Below are 20,894 nucleotides of genomic sequence, written 5' to 3'. Positions count from 1 at the left end.
ACTGACACCTTACTGCCCTATTGACTTGTTTATTATTTATTGTAATGCCTGCACTGTTTTGTGCACTTTATGCAGACCTGGGTAAGTCTGTAGTCTAGTGTAGTTGTTGTGTTTTTTTTCTCTGCGTTGTTTTTTTAAATAGTTCAGTCTAGTTTTTGTACTGTGTCATGTAACACCATGGTCCTGAAAAACGTTGTCTCATTTTTACTATGCACTGTACCAGCAGTTATGGTCGAAATGACAATAAAAGTGATTTGACTTGACTTGACTTGCAACTTGTGAACTATTCCCAGAAACTTCAGCCACCGCTACTCTGCCGTCATCCCTACCAGTATCCTCCTGCAATCCACCTGGGCAATCTCCTCTCTCATGCCTCTGGAATTCCCTTTATTCCATTGCAATAATGACCCATGTGACTTAAGCTTCTCCCTCTCAAATTGCAGTATGAATTCAACCATATTATGATCACTGCCTCCTAAGGGTTCCTTTACATTAAGCTTCCTATTAAGATCTGAGTTATTACACAGCACCCAATATAAGACAGCCTTTCCCCAAGTAGGCTTAAGCACAAGATGTTCTTAAAAATCCATCTCATAGGCATTCAACAAATTCCCTCTTGTGATCCGACACCAACCTGATTTCCCCATCCTCTTGCATATTGAAATACCCATTACAATTGTGTCATTACCCTTATTACTTGCCTTTTCCAGTTCCCTTTGCAATCCCAACCCCACATTTTGGCTGCTATTTGGAGGTCTTTATAGGATTCCCATAATGGTTTTTTTACCCTTGCAATTTCTTAACTCCACCCACAAAGATTCAACATTCTCTGATGCTACGTCACCTCTTTCTAAAGATGTAATTCCATTTCTTACTAACAGAGCCACACCACTGACTACGCCTTCCTGCTTATCCTTTTGATGCAAAGTATACCCTTTGTTGTTTTTCAGGACCATGTTGTTACATGACACAGTACAAAAACTAGACTGAATTACGTAAAAAAAAAACAATACAGAGAAAGCTACACTAGACTACAGACCTACCCAGAACTACATAAAGTGCACAAAAACAGGGCAGGCATTCCAATAAATAATAAACAGGACAATAGGGCAGTAAGTTGGTGTCAGTCCAGGCTCTGGGTATTGAGGAGTCTGATAGCTTGGGGGAAGAAACATAGTCTGGCCGTGAGAGTCAGAATGCTTCGGTGCCTTTTCCCAGATGGCAGGAGGGAGAAGAGATTGTATGAGGGGTGCGTGGGGTCCTTCATAATGCTGTTTGCTTTGTGGATGCAGTGTGTAGTGTAAATGTCTGTAATGGCGGGAAGAGAGACTCTCTTCCCACTCAGAGACACTCAGTAAGTGTGTAGACAGTGTTAGTACCCAAAGAACAGTTATATCACAGCCTAACCAGAAGCCCTGGCTGAATGCAGAGGTGCAGTCACTACTAAAAGCCTGGGATGCTGTTTTCACATCCCATGACAGAACTGCTCTCAGAGCAGCTAGGAGAAAGCTCATCTTAGATGGGCATTACTGACTGTACAATGAAAAACAATGTTGACGGTACTAGTGATACGTCCCTCCCTGACACTCTAAACAACTTTATGCACACTTTTGAGGTATGCAGCACAACACCGGCCACGAAAGCTGCCCTCCTCCCAGGTGAGCTGCCATTGGCTGCAACAGCAGCTGACGTGAGAGGGACTCTGCAGAGAGTCAATCCAGCCAGACTAGACAACCTTCCAGACTGAGTACTCGGTGAGTGTGCTCACCAGCTCACTGATGGCTTCATGGACATCTTCAACATCAAGGTTGCTGTCATGTGTGGTACCTTATCAAACATCCTCTGAAAATCCAAGTAAATCACATCCACTGCCTCTTCTTTATCCACCCTGCTTGTTACTTCCTCAAAGAACTCTAACAGATTTTTTAGGGAAGATTTCTCTTTCCAGAAACCAACAATTTCTCAATCACTGAGGTTAGGCTAATAGGCCTATGATTTCTTTTCTTTTGTCTTCCTCCTTTCTTAAAAAGTGGAATGACATTTGCAATCTTATAGTCCTTGAGGACCATGCCAGAATCTAGTGATTCTTGGAAGAAGATGACCAATGCATCTGTTATCTTTTCAGCAACCTCTCTCAGGACTCTGGGATGTAGCTCATCCGGTCCAGATGACTTATCCACCTTTGAGTTTGCCTAGCACTTTTTCCTTTGTAATAACAATGGCACTCACTCCTACTCCTTGAATCTCCTTATATCTTTGCTAGAAAACAACCTATCCCAATTCATATTTGCCAGATCCCTTCTGCTACTATTAAAGTTCTTCAATTTATAATCTCAACCCAATGACTGAACTTACGCTTCTCTATAATTCCCTTGAAACTAATAGCATTGTGATCACTAGATGTGTATACAAACCTCTAAACCCAGCCTCTAATAGGAGATTAGAGTAGTATCATACTCTCGCTAGTTGGGAACACTATGTTTTGATTAAAGAAACTTTCCTGGGCACACTTGACAAACTTTATCCCATCCAGCCCTTTTACAGAATGGAAGTCCCAGTCAATAAGTGGAAAGTTAAAGTCACCTACTATCACAACCTTATGTTTCTTGCAACAGTCCGTGATCTCTCTACAAATCTGCTCCTCTAAATCCTGCGGACTTTTGGGTGGTCTATAGTATAGCCCCATCGATGTGGTTATACCTTTCTTATTCCTCAGTTCCACCCATAAAACCTCAGATCAGCTGTCCAGCCTGTCTGAGCATTGCTATGGCATTTTTCAAGACTAGCAATGCCAACCTTTCCTCTTTAATCTCTCCCACTCTACCACCCTAGAACACTGAGCTGCCAGTCTTGCCCCTCCTGCAACTGTCTCACTACTGGCTACAATGTCATAACTCCACATACTGATCCGTGCCCTAAGCTCATCTACCCCTTCCACTGAAATATACACAACTTAGGACATTAGTCCCACTGTGCTCAAACTTATGATTCCTGACTTTAGGCTTTGCAACATTTTTCCCCACAACCACTCCACTATCTGCCCTGGAGCTCTGGTTCCCATTCCCCCTCCACCTCTAGTTTAAATCCACCCTCCCCCCCAACCTTGCAGCACTAGCAAACATTCCCACTAGGATATAAGGATATTAGTCACCCTCCAGTTCAGTTGCAAACTGTCTCATCTATGCAAATCCCAACTTCCCCAGAAGAGAGCACAATGATCCAAAAATCTGAAGCCCCCCCGCCCCCTTGCAGATCTCTTTATGCATGTGTAAACTGTATGATCTGCTTACGTCTGGTCTCACTGGCACTGGCACGTGTAGCAATTCTGAGATCACAACCCTACAGGTTCTGTCCTTTGATTTAGCATTTAACTCCTTGAACTCAATTTGCAAGACCTCGTCAGTCTTCCTACCCATGTCATTGGTTCCATCATGGACCACAGCCTCTGGCTGCTCACCCTCCCACTCAAGAATGCTGTGGACTTGATCTGAGTCATCTCTGACCTTGGTACCCAGAACATCCGGGAATCTTGTTCTCATCTATAGAACCTCCTGTCTGTTACCCTAACCGATGAATCACTTATTGCTACAGCTCACCTTCGTCCCCACCTTTTGTTCTGAGGCAAGGAGCCAGATTCTGTGCCAGAGACCTGACTGCTGTAGCTTTCCTCTGCTAGGTCACCCTCCCCCCCAACAGTACCCAAAGTGAAATACCTCTTATCAAGAGGAATGGCCACAGCCATTCCATATTCACTGCCCATCCCTTTGCCCCTCCTGACAGATACCCAGCTACCTGTGTCTAGATCTTGAGTGTAACTACCTCCTTAGATCACTCATCCTCCTGAATGCTCCAAGTTTATCCAGTTCCAGCTCCAATTCGTTAGAAGGTCTGAAAGAAGCTGCAGCTGAACACACTTCTTGCAGTTGCAGAGGTCTCCCCGCCTTCCCACATCCCACATCCCACTATCCTGTCTGTCCCTACTGCTGTAACTGTGCTTCAAGAAAGAAAGAATTAAACAAAAAAAACCTACCTCTCCAGCACCCGCTTATTAGGGTCATTCCTGGACCTGCCTGCTTGGCTATGAGGGGATGGAAAGGACATCTGGCAGTATGTTTCCTCCTTGCACTCCACCTGGCTATGCTTTGCCTCATTCTCCACAGTGAAGCCAACCCTACAAAAAACTGTCATGCTTGTTCTGAGCAGCCATCACCGAGGGTGGAAGAAAGGGCAATCTCACAATTGCTCACTTCCTGAAGAGGTGACTTTGGCAGCAGCAATTTATTTCTCCTCTTCTGACTTACCTCTAGGGCGCTGCAAGTGTACAACCATTCAGACCAAGGTCACTGACAACTAGTGCTTATTACAATAGATGATTAAGTGCTCAGTGAGTGTGTTCTGGAAAGGGGTAAAAAAAATGGCTACATCTAAAATGTGGAGAAAATGCCTACATTAAACAGAAATACCTGTAGGAGAGATTTGAAGAACAAACTGCAAAATCAGGTTCAAAGCTGTTTTCTTCTGAGAATGGCAGGAGAAGTCATGTAATTCACCACACCATATGTACATGCCAAGGAAAACAGTAATTCAAATACAAAACTTACCAGTGGCTCCTCTTCTTCCTGTTTTGCCTCGCTTCCCTGGGGGACCTAAGGGTAAAGATCGAAGAGAATCAACTTCTGTTCACTGTTGGATCTAAGGAATGTTTTCTTTAATTCCATTATCGAACCCTGTGGCATTTCTCCCTTCAGAACTGAATACTTTCAACTAGAGTTATACAGTACATACCATCTGGCCTCAGCAGACTGCAGAGCAGGTACTCTGTTGATTGTGCATTCCTGGGAGTTTTAGCTAAAGTTTATTATCATAAATTAGTTTGGTCAAAGAATGGAGAATTGTTTGTAAACATCAAAATTATAACTAAACTACTGCTGCTCACAGATGAATCTCATGAAGGAAATTTTTAATCTGCTCCACCTTCCAGAAACACAAGCCATGGAATTCCTTACAAATGCTACTTTCACAGCAGTTTTGGCAAAATAATCATAGAAAAGCAGTATTAGGTCTCAAGTATTTTCTGAACATAGTAAGTGGACAAGAAAAAAACCTTTCTGCCACTGAAAGTCCATTTTATTGCCAGCCGAGGCAAATTCTTCAAAGTAACAGATTACTCATAATTTGGCTTTGTTTTAACTTCTTTTAATCAATCATTTGTGCTTTTTTTGGTTAAACGTGACATAATTACGTGCAGAAATCTATTCTCAGCTAAATGACGGATCACAGTCAATTGAGCCTATTTACCAACATATGGTGTTCATCTAAAACATATTATTGAACACCTATGCAGAATATGTAAACCAAACAACAACAAGGTCACAGAGAGATGATGCAAGTTCAGATTCCATATGGACTGAAGCTTGTTCACCAAATTACTTTGTCACACTAGCAAATTGCAGAGCGGTTCACCGGAAATAATTTTTCTTTTCGCTGGTAATGAAAGAAGCTAATTTTCCACTAGGAATCCCCATTTTCCTGGGAGAGAAACCCACAGTTAAAACATGGGATACAAATGGCACGTGGATGCTGCCCGAAGTCTTAATTTGTGAAAATCTCATTGTTTGATGTGCTGCTGAGGATTTTTCTTTGCATTTAATTTTTCATGCTTTCTGTGGTTATTACAATTTTTTATTTTAATTTTGTAATTTTTGAACTTGATAGAATTGAGTATGGTAAATCTTTCTATGCATAATTATTTCAGTTTTGTTTTATTACAAACTTCATCTTCAAAGGTCTCTTTTGAGGCATCATTCAGTTGTAGAGACGCTGCTGTTTAATATCATAATTATTATTGTCTATTTGCATTTCATTTAGTTTCAGCATCTGGCATTACGTTACGATTATTTTGATAGGATGGGGGATACACTTGGGGTGGCAGGTTGGAGAAATGTTGCTACCAAAGGAGGTGTAAAGTGCTTCTTTCCTTCGCTAGTCTGCAGATCACCCTGTGGCAAGGTGTAGTACCTACTTCGCGCCCCCCCCCCCCGAATCAGGGTCACGTGAAGCCACGGGAGCAGGTGGCGGATAGTTGTATGAACAGCTACTGCATGTCACAAGGCCTGGTTATGTGACCACTGACACCAGGCAGAAAATCTTGGAAGAGTATTGATAATGGCTGGGGTCCCCATCCTGTGAAGGCATTGCCCAGAAGAAGGCAATGGCAATGGAGTTTTGGCCTGAAACGTCAGCTGTTGACTCTTTTCCATAGATGCTGCCTGGCCTGCTCAGCTCCTCCAGTATTTTGTGTGTATTACTTTGATTTCCAGCATCTACAGAATTCTCTTGTTTGTGAGAAGACAATGGCAAACCACTTCTGTAGACTAAGGAACAATCATGGTCAAAGACTATGTTCGTGCACGTCATACATCACAGTACATAACAATGCCAATGGGAGATACAGTGTGTACAAAGAGAGGTTCCCTCCAGTTTTAAAAATATTATATTGCTTGGTAGAATTGATTCCAACAGGGTGTGAATCATAGTGGTTGCAGTGTAACAATGTTAGACTACAGGTAAAACAACAGTCGGAATTCTGAAACTAAAATATAAACATCTGTTTTCAGTGGAATATTTTGTATGAAAATATTCGAATATGTTGTGATATTATCTGATCAAATTTGTTTATCAGGCAGGAAGAAACAAAATTGGAAAAGATAAGAGCCAAGAAATTTGGATGCATTCTTTTTCCCCGGTTACTGATCTGAAAACCAATTACTGTATTTCCAAAGGGGGAGAAAAGCTGTGGCTGTTAACACATTGAACTCTGTAGGGAGCTCTATAAAGGGAAGCAGGGACATAGAAGGGTGCATTGTTGCTTCAGACAGTGTGAAAGATTGTCAGGAGTTGCAGTTGACTGGATCCACATCACAGGATCAGGTTTGGGAAATCCTGTTGGAATTAGGTGAATAATTGCAACAATATTCACAAAACACCACTGTGTGCTGTGGAAGAGGGAATAAATGTTTAGGGGGCTGGATGAGTTGCCATTAAATGGACTGCTTCAAGCAGGTTGGAATTAAGCTTCTTGAGCGTTGTTCAAAGTACTGAAGGCTGTAATGTGCATAGTTGAACATTGAGCCTGCATTGGGCTGCACTGGAGCATTGTAACAGGCAGAGGACAGAGGAGTAGGATGAAAAATTGAAGTGACTGGCAATAGGAAACTCGGGAGTCACCCCTCCAGACTGCAAAGCCATCTTCCAATTTGCGTTTGAATTTTCTAGTATAGAGGAGACTACATTAGAGTACAAAGGCATCCATCAGTGAGTTCCTCACCATCCAGGACATGCCCTCTTCTCATGTTTGCCATTAGTGAGGAGATGCACACTCAACACTTCAAGAACAGCTTCTCCCCTCCACCCTCAGATTCCCGAATGGTCCTTGAACACTACTTCACTATTTTGCTTTCTTTATGCACCACTTCATTATATATTCCTAATGATAAATTATGATTTGTCTTGCCCTGTATTGCTGCCACAAAGCAACAAATTTCACGAGATACCCTGGTGATGATAAAACCCGATTTTGATATTGTGAGCATCAAATGGAGAAGATGAAAGTGGAAGTGGTGAAATTCACCTGTAAGGAGCTTTTGGGCCCACTGTTTGGTGGAAAGGGAAGAGATAAGAAGAGAGTATTAAAAAAAAACAAATAAAACAAAATGTACACAGAAAAATATGGAATTTCCAAAGCACTCAAAGGATTACCTAAAGACAATTGGAAGTGTGTGATGGTAGTTAGCAACCTGCTGTGAAAATATAGGATGCCACTTTTAAAATAACATAGAATGATTTCAGTATAAATTAGTTCAGGGAAAATGAGTTGAAGCTCAAAGAAAGAAATTAATATTTACAATTCGTAATAATAATTTAACGGGTTGAACCTTGTATGGGTCATAAATTGACTTGCTGTGGACAGGAAGTAATTTACAGTAAAACCCATGTATGCACCTATTAAAAGGCATTTGAACTAGCTGAGTTAAGATATAGCAGAAATGGGCAAATGATGACAGCAAATACAACATACAGAAATGTAATATAAAAAAAGTATCCTGACCTATGCAAGGAACAACATGGTAACATTGGTGTATGAATCTATTATGCTGCTCTTCATCTCACAAGTAACTTCACTTAAAAATGACCCTGAAAATCAAAATCCAGAGCAAAGATGCAATGTAATTAAAATTAAAAAGAGAAAACAATAGAAAGAGAAAGAGTGTCTGGTCTTCAGGTCTGCCCCATCATTCAAAACAATCATGATTTTTGGTCCCAGCACTCAGCCCCTTTTCTGTCAATTCCTCAAAGCCCTCAATTCTCCAATCTCCCACAAAATATCTACATCCACTTTAAATATTTCCAGTGATCTAGCCTCCACAACTCCTTTGCTTAAAGAATTTCAGAGAGTCCTGTCATTCTGCAAGAAGAAATTCCTAGAGGTCTCAGTTTTAGAAGAGATCCACATTCAACTATCAAGGGCACAACTTCAAGATTGAAGGACGTCCATTTAGAACAGAGATGCGGAGAAATTACTTTAGTTGAGGGTGGTACATCTGTGGATTTTATTGCCACGAGCGGCTGTGGAGGCTGAGTCATTAGGTGTATTTAAGACAGAGATAGATAGGTTCTTGATTAGCCAGGGCATCAAAGGATATGGGGAGAAGGCAGGGGACTGGGGATGACTGGAAGAATTGGACCAGCCCATGACTGAATAGCGGAGCAGACTCAATGGGCTGGAAGGCCTACTTCTGCTCCTATATCCTATGGTCTAACTCTGTCCCTTGTTGAGACTTTTCCATTGGTGCAAACATAACAATGTCAAATTTGTCATACCTTCCTTAAGAGTTTATTTCAAGACCATCCCACTTTTGTCTAAACTTCAAAGAATACTTATCTGTTTCAGTCATTTCTGAAAATAATAACTTTCTTATCCCAGCAATTCTATCCAAACTATTTCCATGTCAGGATCCACTGTCTCTTTAGCAATACTCAATATTGCATTGATATATTCTTGAATAACAATGCTATCTCTCCTCCTTTCCCATTTTGCTGATTTTCTTAGATCACTGAATAACTTGGAATATTGAATTCCTGGTCTTAGATAGCCTGTAACTGCTCTAATAGTAAGTAAAATCAAACTGACTTACTTGCTTATGCTGTTAACTCATCTATCTTGTTACAAATGAAGTATTCATTCCAGTGAAGAGCCATAGTTTAACATGTTACAAGTTTTGCTCTAGATTCACTCTCTCCTGCGCAATTTTTCATATATTTCTGCCTCTTCCTATCAGGCTTGGATTTTCATTCTCCGCTACCATTCCAATGGCACTGGGGCCAATACTTCATCAATCAGAATCTATTTCTCCCACACCAAACTTTGATTTGCTTGTTTACTTCTCTAATTATATTTAGCCTCTGGAAATCTGGCTGTCGCTCAGGTAGTAATCCAGAGATTATGATCACGCATCATTGAATTGAAGATTATTCATAATCTCTCAGCAAAACCAATTTGTTCAACATGGCCATGTTGTTTAAGAGCACTCAGCCAAGTTCCACCTATTATGTCATAGGCACTTGGCCAATGAGAGGATGACATGCAAAAACAGCATTAGCACCCTCATTCCCAGAAATGTATCCTGATTGATAATAATCTAATTGTTGGAATCATTGCCAGCAAAAGATGTACACCAGCTTGTAGCAGAAAAGATAGACAATGGCTGAAGATCCCAATACAATAGAGCAAAATGTAGTACAAGTACCTCTATAGATATTCCAAAGCCATCTTAGGAAAGTAAGAGTTTCTGGTAATGAAGTAACAAGAAGTGCATTTGAAAAGAGTTCAATGATAATGGGCAATTCAAGTGACCCCACAGTTGTTATGCTTGATTTCTACATGATTGTGGATAATATTTGATTGAATATTTCAGAGGAATAAAACTTAATTGAGTAGTGGAGGATGATTGAGGTATCTTGGCTCAAAACATCAACTGTTCATTTCCCTCTTTAGATGCTGCCTGACCTCCTGAGTTCCTCCATATTCTTATATGTGTTGCTCAAAATTTTGAGCATCTGCAGAATCTCTATTGGTAGAATAGTGGACCAAGATTGAGGGTTTTATTGTTTTTTTGTTCCTAGCTCCATAATGCCAAATTTTAACAAAGGAACAAGAAAACTCTTCCGAAGCAACTAATTAATTTCTGAAATCTGTTTAAGTATTTGCCCATTTATATCCAAAGAGCTTGATTTAAATTTCTTGCAAATGCTAGCCCTCAGAGCATTGTTACTGTGTTTGCATCAAACAATGTTATTAAACAATTTCTCAAAAGTCAAAAGAATCTAAGTTTATATTTGATTGCTAATTTTCAGTTGGAGTTAAGCTAACTGTTTGATTTCATTCATTAGTGTACATTTGGAAATGTGTGCATGTTGTTCTGTTCAGTACATCTTCTCATTTACAAGGCCAGTATTACAAGTACAAGTATTCAGGAAGCAAAATATCATTGATCAGAAATCATTAATATTTCTGAGTGTCCATTAAAGAGAATTCTATACACTTAAGAAATAAATGCAAATAAAACCGCATGATAATGAATTATCAGAATTCAAAACAGTAGTTAAAATTGTACCCAGTGTCTCCAACACTGATATATTATAAAACAGGAATACAATTAAAAGGAAACAGAATAAAAGAGAAGATGAACAAAAAATAGATTTGACTAATGCTGTCTTTAAATAGTACTAGCAAAAATTAAATGGAAGTGGCCAACCTCTATTTCCATTATCACTTTTGCTTAACCTTAATTTTATTTATAAAAGAAACCAATTGTGTATTTATGCCCCAACCTATCCATGGAGAATTAATTTTATAAGATGAAGTATTGGTTTGAATTAAAGTCAAATATTCAGCATTCTCAAAGATTGGCATTAATAAGAGACACAAACATTATAACTAATACCAAGCCTAATATGTCTTCAAAGTCTGCTGATTTATTTTTTTAATATGCATATTTGGAAGTCAAATTGTTTTACTGCTGGAGGCTCAATCTTGATCTTATTATTTGCTCATGACATACCATGACTCAGCACAAGTCAATTTCTTAAGCCACTCTGCTGAGTATTTTATTACCTGATTTGCATTTAACAGGAAGCTTCTGTTAAACTTGTACCTTAAAATGCTTAAGATCAGCAACCATATCCCCTGTAAAGTGAATAGTAATGAGAATCTATGACCTAAAAAGTCTTGAATTATATTTAACTACTCGTGTCCTGACGAAGGGTCTCAGCCTGAAATGGCAACAGTGCTTCTTCCTATAGATGCTGCCAGGCCTGCTGAGTTCCACCAGCATTTTGTGTGTGTTGCTTGAATTTCCAGCATCTGCAGATCTCTTCGTGTTTGAGTCAAAAGTATTTTTAAGCTTCAAAGTGCAAGATAAATTAAGTAGCTTGTTTTAAAAAAAATGTGTTCATCAGTTTCCTATTTGGTTTTATAATAGTTGTTAATGTTAATCTGTGATTTTTTGAAGCATTGTATTCATGTTAGAAACCACCTTTCATTACCCTTTAATAATTGTAAATCTTTATTCTAAAAAATAAAAAAAGATTACATCCTTCTTGTAAATGGGATGGAAACTCCCATTCAACCACACACTTAGAATAATTTCTATGATGGAAAAGGCACAAGCTAGAAACGTGTCTACTAGGGTTGGTGTGTAGCAGTATTTTATTAAATATACAGCCAGCCATACATTCCTCTGCATTTCAGGGTATGTTGAAGAAATACCTAGTCTCAGTTTTAGCCATGTGCATTTGATTAGGCTGCGACAACATAATCTTCCACTTATAGCACTCCATGTCAGTACATTCTCTTATTGAAAAAAACAATTTCTTACACATCAAGAATTGGGTCTAAGAAGGCACAGCTGAGCTAAGACTACTTGTTACCTGTTCTCGATACATCTTCAGACTTGTTTCAGGTTTTAGAAAAATTCACTGACAATTGTATTTACTAAGCCTTTTCCTGCATTTAACATCATTGTTACAAACAGTCAATTATTCACAAAGGACTTTCTAGTGAGAATTCTACATCCATCCAAGAAAGAGACATGCACAGACTGTAGACTTCAAATTCTTGCAGAGGTCAGACCCATACAAACCAAATGGGTTGCACCTCAACGGAATGGAGGGAATTATTGGGGGAATCAGAGGTGGAGAAGGCCAGCAACTTTACATTCCTCGGTGTTATAATTTCAGAAGTGTTGGCACATGGCCAAGTGGTTAAGGTGTTAGTCTAGTGATCTGAAGGTCACCGGTTCGAGCCTCAGCTAAGGCAGTGTATTGTGTCCTTGAGCAAGGCACTTAACCACACATTGCTCTATGGTGACACTGGTGCCAAGCTGTATCAGCCCTTGCCCTTCCCTTGGACAACATCGGTGGCACGGAGAGGGGAGACTTGCAGCATGGGCAACAGGCAGTCTCCCATACAGCCCTGCCCAAGCCTGCACCCTGGAAACTTTCCAAGGCGCAAATCCATGGTCTCTTGAGACTAACGGATGTCTATTATTATAATTTCAGAAGATCAGTCCTGGCTCCAGCACATAAATGAAATTACAACAAAAACATGGGAATGCCTCTACTTTCTTATAAGTTTGTGAAGATTTGGCATATCATTTAAAACTCTGACAAACTTCTATAGATATGTGGGGAGTAAGTTGACAGGTTGCATTATGGCCTGTACAGAAACACCAATGCCCTTGAATAGAAGTGCCCACGAAAAGTTGTGAATACGGCTCAGTGCATCACAAATAAAACCTTCTCTCCCACCACTGAGCACATCTACACCAAGCGCTGTTGCAGGATCTATCATCAAACCCCACCACCACCCAGGTCATGCTCCCCAGGATGAAGGTACAGGAGTCTCAGGACCCACACCACCAGATTTAGAAACAGTTATTACCCCCTCAACCATCAGGCTCTTGAACCAGAGGGGATAACTTCACCTAACTTCACTCACCCCATCACTGAGATGTTCCCACAACCTATGGACTCACTTTCAAGGACTATTCATCTCTTGTTCTTGATATTTATTGCTTGAATATTATTCTTTTTGTATTTGCACATTGTTACCTTTTGCATATTGGTTGGGGGTGGTCTTTCATTGATTCTATTATATTTCTTGTATTTACTGTGAATGTCTGCAAGAAAATGAATCAGGCTTTTTTATGGGGACATAGGTACTTTGATAATAAGTTTACTTTGAACTTTGAACATTGCTGTCAGAGTGGTTGAGTTTGATCATACGATGGAGGAGGGTTTAAATTACAAGTTGGGTGGAGATGGGAATCGAGTGTAGCTTTAGAAAAGAACAAAGCACAAAGGATAGAGAAGGTAAGATAATATCAGAGTAAAATATAGCTCAGTATTAAATCATACAGTATCTTAGCGTTTCATTCTCCCTTAACAAAGCAAGTTTACTGTGGAATGTATGGAGTCAGAAAGCTTCGAAAATAAGATTAGCATTTGATATTTAACAAGTTTTTAATTACAGCAATTAAGTGCCTGGTCCAGATACTTTTCAGTAAATGTAAAGAAAAAAATCTGCATATAATGGAAGCATTAAATAAAAACAAAAATGCTAGAAGCACCAGGCAAGTCAGATATCATCGGTGGACATGGAAACAGAATTCATGTACCAGGCAGAAGGAACTGGAACAGGAAGAAAACAGGTTAGTTTGAATGCACAGGGAGAAAGTGTTAGATAACACAAAGAGAACATTTCTGATAGGGTTCGGTCAAGGTACTGTTGAGATAAGTTTTTGATATTTGGTTAATGAGGGCAGTTAAGTAGAGAGAGGAAAATAACACTGAACAACATAAAAGCTGTGTTATTAGGAAAGTTGTGAAGTGCGGTGTAGTTGGAAACACTCAGCAGATCTGTCAATAGAAGTGGACAAGGAAACAGAGCCAATATTACAGATGAATGATAGACTACAGAACTGGCCAGTTCTGACACAGAAACTGAGTTACCTGAGGTTGCTGAATTTGATATTGATTCACAATGTTACCTTGGAGAAACCGAATGTAGCTGGGTGACCGTGTTACAGAGTACCTGCTACTAAACTGTAAAGATAACACCGAGCTTTCAGTTGACTGGAACTTTAATTCTCCATCCCACTCCCGCCCTGCTCTACATGTCTGTGGCCTTCCACATTGTTATAAAGAGGCTCGATGTAAGCTTGAGCAATGGCACCTCATCAACTGGGCATGTTATAGACATTTAGATCCAATGGCAATCACAGCAGTTGGGTTCAAAATGATAAAGTCATGCAAGTTGCAGTTGGCTACAGGACTTATTTTGTGAGGCCAAAGGCTATCTGAATATTATGGAATAATTGTCTTTGCAGTTCAAGAACAGCTCTAGAATCACATGATGTCTGAAGTATCACAAATATTCCCATCTCTACTTGAACATTAGAGAAATTTACTCATGTCAAACCTATATAACAGCAATGTCTGTAGCTTTCCACTCGAGAAGGAGGAATCAGCACCCCAGCAGTGGAATTTACAAAAACAAAATGTGGCATATGTAGCTACTGCTTCTGCCAAAAATAATGCTAAAATTAAATTCATATCACCCCATGATGCTTTTCACTGCAGACAGTAGCTTAGGCATAGTTGTGGCAAAAGTTCTTTCTGCAACAGGTTTCAGATCTCTCACCACTTACTCAATAAATTGCACTCTTCAGAAATGTGGAATATTGCTTCTGAAAACTCTTGGAAGTCAGTCTCTCACTGCCAAGGATCTTCTTCACTCTTCTTTTGACCTCCATTTTTGAGAATGATCACACCTTCTTCTCAGTCATACTGGAGGCCCAATAGTTAAAGCCAGCTATATCCAGCCAAACACACTGCAAAACCTCTGCTATCTTCAACACTGTAGTGTATTTAATATCTCAGTAATATTGTAAATATTATTTGATAAAGCAAACATCATTATGGGTTACATGTGAGAAGTACATGCATGGCATACACCATTATGCCACCAGTCATGTGTGAGCATCTCACTAAATAAAAGGGGGGGGGGGGATGAATCAAGACAACCAATTGATCCTGGCTCTTGCATTTTTCTTACTTGAACTAGTGTCAGTATTACTGAGCGTAATGGGTAAAAAAAGCATACAGTTTGGTTAGATTTTTATCTGCTCCAACCAAACCAGCCAAAACAAGCTTTGCTGATAACATGAATGTACTTCAAAAACATTTAGAGTTGAAACCATTATTGTTTGTAGGACACTTTAGGTTTCATAAGGAGAATCAAAAGGAAGGTACTCCATTTCTGCTTACTCGACTGAATCGAAGAAAGTGTCCAATTGTCCAAGCATTATCAGTTCAGTAATGGGCTTAATGATACACTGAGAGATTGTTTCATTATTAAACCTTACAAGAAAGCATTTGAAAATGGCTCCTAATTACTGTATCAATAGAAACAGCAGTCAGGAATGTAAGTGAGCGTGAAGTCTAAACGGAAGCGTCCCTGTCTGAACAAATTGTGTTACCATTGTAGCAGGTGCTCACATACACCAGATCAATGCAGATTTAAATGTGAAACTTAGTAGGATAAATGCAACAAAGTAGGACACATACGAATAGCACGTTGGGCACACAAAAATAAATGGGCAGTACATCGAAGAGATGAAGCTAAAAAGTCAAGTTGCAGTTTCAAAAGGAGAATAATTTGCATGCTGTTGATGAAAAATCTGATAATAATGAGAGGGGCACAGGACTGAATAGCCTTGAGATTTAAAATATGAAAATTAACAAGAGACAAGCAATATGGCTTTCATCAGCAGTGAACGGCAAATTAATTAAAATGGAATTGATACAGTTTCAGTTATTCCACAAAATGAGCTTGAACGGCATTTCAAAGACATTGAACTGAAACCTACAAATATCCAAAGAACTTATACTGAAGAGATGACTCCTGTGGGAATGACATTTGTAACAGTGAAATGCAACAACCAACAAGTCACTTTGGGCTTGTATGTGATAAAAAAAAACAGGAGGGCTGGCGTTGTGGGGGCATGACTGACTGAGACAACTACATTTTGATAAAGATCGATCCACCATTTGCATGCCACACTCTGTGCAATAGTCAACTGAAAGTGAATTAAGAAAGGTACTGGATGATGCTACAGTAGTGTTCAAGGATGGCTTTGAACAAATCAAGCAAACAAACCAAAATTATCAAGGGTAAAATAGCGCTTAATGAAAATGCCACACGAAAGTTTTGCAAAGCATGTCTGACTCCTATGTATTCTTTAAATCAAGCACCACTTACTGTGGTCACACCATTGACACACAGGGACTACACAAGTGTGCTGAGAAAATTCAAGCAGTGGTGGATGGACCAAAGCCAAAGGACGTGTCACAAGATTTTAAAAATTACTATAACCGGTTCCTGCCAAGCCTGGCTACTGTGCCCCTCTTCTTGAACTCAATACTACAGATCAAGAAGAAATGACAATGAAAAAGCAGCATGACATGTCTTTCAAAAAGGCAAAGGAAATTGTGACATCAGACACTGCTCACACATTATGTTCCACATCGTCCAGTGAAGCTTGCCTGTGATGCCTTGGCTTATTGTGTAGATGCAGTCATGCAATACCTTTCCTTACCATTGCACAGAAAAATTATGCTCGACAAAGCGGTCCCCCAATTTATGACATGTCTCAACAACATAGAAGAGGCCACATTGTGCGCACTGGACACAACAGACGACCCCAGCAGATTCTCAGGTGAAGTGTTGCCTCACCTGGGGCCCTGAATGGAGGTGAGGGAGGAGGTGTTACGGGGCAGGTATAGCACTTAAACCGTTTATAGGGTCAAGTGCCAAGAGGAAGATTAATGGGGAGGGTCAAATGGACAAGAGAATCACAGAGGGAGCAATCCTTGTGGAAGTGGAGGAGGGGGAGGTAAAAATATGTTTAGCAGTAGGATTTCCTCCTTGCATATCACAATGTGGCCCACTCCACAACCAACAACTCACCCACTGTGCTGTTCCTGGGTCATCCCTTGCGCTCATGTTTAGAGCTCCTCAAACCCAATCTCAGAAAGACTATGCAGACAAACAGCTGAGACAAATTGAGGGCTGGTTCGATGTTTCATGCCTGGACCGGCAGTCCTGGTGAGGGACTACAGAGGTGATCAAACGTGGGTACTTGGAAAGGTTAAGGACAGAACTGGACCACTCTCTCACATGGTGGAGATTACATCTGAGGTCATCTATAGATGACACATCCAGGAGAGCAGAGTCAATTGTTTGAGAAGAAAGCTGTCCAGAGGTGTCAGAACCACTTCCTGCAGTCCCAGAATCAACTCCTACAACCTGAAGAGGAGGCTGCAGAACCTGAGATTGTTTCACAGCCACAAGTCTCACCTGCCAGCAGGGTGAACCCCCCACCCCCCCCCCCCCACCCTTGTCAGGAAAGGCATTATCCCACAAGAGTAAGAATTCCTCCACAGTGACTAAATCTTTAGGCCTGAATGGGACAATTAAAAATATAGTATGCTGTGAATGTCTATATACAGTGCCTACAAAGAGAATTCACTCCCCCCCCCCCCGGAAATTTTCATGTTTTATTGTTTTACAACATTGAATCACAGTGGATTTAGTTTGGCTATTTTGACACTGAACAACAGAAAAGACTTTTTCGTATCAAAGTGAAAGCAAATTTCTACAAATTGTTCTAAATTTATTACAATTATTAAACACAAAATAATTGATTGCATAATTACTCACCCTTTTCAAGTCAGTATTTAGTAGATGCACCTTTGGCAGCAATTACAGCCTTGAATCTGTGTGGATAGGTCTCTATCAGCTTTGCACATCTGGACACTGCGATTTTTCCCCATTCTTCTTTTTAAAACTGCTCAAGCTCTGTCACATTGCATGGGGATCGTGAGTGAACAGCCCTTTTCAAGTCCAGCCATAAATTCTCAATTAGTTTAAGGTCTGGGTTCTGATGTCTTAAGCCATTCCCGTGTAGCTTTGGTTTTGTTTTTGGGGTCATTGTCTTGCTGGAAAATGGATCTTCTTTCAAGACGCAGTTCTCTTGCAATCTGCATCAGATTTTCTTCCTGTATTTTGTTGCATTTACTTTACCCTCTACCTTCTCAAGCCTGCTGCGGTGAAGCATCCCCACAGCATGATGCAGCTACCACCATGCTTCACAGTACAGATGGTGTGTTTCTGATAATGTGCAGTGTTTAGCTTATGCTGGAGGGTCTCGGCCCGAAACGTCAACTGCACTCTTTTCCATGGATGTGGCCTGGTCTACTAAGTTCCTCTAGCATTTTGTGTGTGTTGTTTACATAATTAATTATGGGTTATTTGTAAAACTAAGCGAATGGCACACGTCATCATGCCACCACATATTATGAATGCCTCACTACTAAAATAGGGAAATAAATCTAAATAGACAAATTCATCCTGGCTCCTACATTGCTCGTTTGATTAGCTTCTGCAGTTACAAAACATAATAAGCACTATTCAATGCAACGATCTTTCTGCAACAGACTGTGCAAAATATGTTCAGGTAATCGACGATCCCTCCAAATTGCAGATGTTGTTCAGACGTGCATTCTTGTATGTGGCTTGCTCTGACTTCTACATGACTGTACACGAAGCTACTTCACTGGAAGGCATGGCAAATGCATGAACATCATTCAAGGTTTTTGATTGCTCGGTGCGTTTCACATGAAAGAAGTGATCAAACGTCTCATCAGGCGCTATCAGTGCTACACAGCTCCATCATGTTTACTGATCAAATTTATGCCACAATTCCAATGTAAAAAATACACCTTTAGGACAGATTTCAAAGCCATTCAAAAGGGGGGAGGGGTCGCTGAACATCCTGGTTGAGGTGCTACCACTCTTGATTCGTTTAAGGAAGGTCTAACTTAGGCATCCATGAATTGGTGTGAACTAATTAGCAGCAAAATATTATAGTGCCATGCCATTTCCTTCATTTCCCCTATCACCTCCAAGCCAGCACAACATCAGTGATAAAGAACGCTGAAGCAACACTGGCTTACATTAAGAATACTGAATTTACAAGGAAGTAGTATATAAATGCTGTGTAACGGCAGCAGAATGCCATAGACAGATTTAAACAACCAGATAACCAAAATTAAACCATGAGATTAATACTCAGAAGGCTTGAAATATCAGGTTTGCACTGTGTAAAATAATTAAGCAATTCACAGGCAGGGGTTGTACCATGAACAACCTCAAAAGCTGTGTATCCAGCCCTGCACACAAGCACAAAAGACAGACTTGAACCATTTAATACCATCTCAAGCCACAAATCACCTCAGCACCCTCTCAAAGTCTTCATTCAAGATACCAGGCTTTAGCCAGGTTTATTCACACAGAGACCAAGTGAACCAGCACAACATTACGCTATTCCAATACTGCCAGCACACTGACGTCTGTGGCAGGCAAATTGCCCAGGTATGTGCTGTCCATCAAACCAGGCCAAATCCCACTGAGCCACCTTTTACCCCTCAGATTCAATGTAAATACAAAAACATCCTTTATTTAAGAGGCGAGGTGACAAAATAACTGGAATCAAGGTGCTCTAATAAAACCAAGTTCTCAGTAGTGAGGGGAAAAAACCAGTTCAGTGACTGCAACAATACCTGATACAAAGGTGGACATTTTAGTTGTTGGATCCCAAACAGCTGATTGCCAGTACAGCATTTTAAAAGCTCTGCTGGGAAGTCCTCATGGCTAATTTTTTGCTAATCAGTGAATATCCAGGCTGAAGTTGACAAATGGCAACATGATAATAGCCATAAGAAATGCCAGTCAATTACCCTTTTCAGCAAAGCAAACCTAGATACCTCCCATTAATAGCTAAAGGCAGTATCTTCAGCTCATCTGATATTGAAATCCTCAACTATGCCCTTTTCAAATATAAACTTCCCTATTAGAAGGCAAAATGGAAGAACTTGCTGCTATCCAACTGATCAACAGATGTCCAAGAATTTAAATATCTATTCCCTCCATTACTAGTATACCTTGACTATAGATTATGTTATGAATAAATAAATAATCTAGGCATGTAGGTAATACTGTCAAAACATCTTAACATATTCTGTGAAGGAAGAGTAGGTAATGTTTTTCAAAAATTAAATAGTCTTTCTTACGGCTTCGCTGATATAATTAAATATTCCTGTGCACGGAACCAAGTCTGTTTATTATACACAGGATGATTAAAAATAGATATTCACAAGTAATTTAGATCACACAAATTCAATTAACAAAATGAATACAAGAAGATCAGATTAAATGTTAACATTAGCTTTAAATTTAAGGAAGAATTTGTTCAGAATCAATTTCTTTCATTTTAAATTAGCTGTACTTCTACAAACCCTCAATTAAACAATTAAGCTTACTTACAACTTTACTTCAGTTCATATATTTTATTGTCTTGTCATATTTTTTCTATAATATAACAATTTACATTAATATTTCTTAATAATAAGCTTGTCTGGCATATTGTCTATCACTAGATCTGGCTGCACTATTACATTTTGTTAAGACCACCCTTTTTTTTTAAGGATCATCCAGAAGAGAAAATCACAGCTTGTTTTCATCTTGAAAGAGAATCTTGCACTGACATAGCGTTTTGATTCTTCTAGTGATTGGAGTCACACAGGAACTGTGTGCACTTACTTTTTACCAACTTTGTTGCACGATATTTGCTGGCAGAGTAATAAAGGAGGGAAAAAGTCTGATGTGTAGTTAAGCTGCAAGAGGAACTGGACATTAAACAGTGAAATATACA

General features: G+C 39.8%; 1 protein-coding gene across 6 annotated transcripts in view; it reads right to left on the bottom strand.

Moving 5' to 3' along the window:
- LOC132405494 (collagen alpha-1(XXIII) chain-like) overlaps window positions 1-20,894 on the bottom strand; it is a 146,221-nt gene that overhangs the window by 115,421 nt on the left and 9,906 nt on the right. For 5 of the 6 annotated variants that reach the window (XR_009515896.1, XM_059990353.1, XM_059990350.1 and 2 more), the window contains one exon: window positions 4,602-4,646. Coding sequence is in view for 5 of the 6 variants with exons in the window: in XM_059990353.1 (XP_059846336.1) it covers window positions 4,602-4,646 (45 nt within the window). In the remaining variant the exon portion in view is untranslated. Of the gene's footprint in view, window positions 1-4,601; window positions 4,647-4,785; window positions 4,849-4,936; window positions 5,143-20,894 lie in introns of those variants that run through there. The other variant, XM_059990352.1, reaches the window with a different exon arrangement.

The sequence above is a fragment of the Hypanus sabinus genome, chromosome 15 (assembly GCF_030144855.1).
Source record: "Hypanus sabinus isolate sHypSab1 chromosome 15, sHypSab1.hap1, whole genome shotgun sequence".
NCBI lineage: Eukaryota > Metazoa > Chordata > Chondrichthyes > Myliobatiformes > Dasyatidae > Hypanus > Hypanus sabinus.
This window is presented reverse-complemented; position numbering and strand designations above follow the sequence as displayed.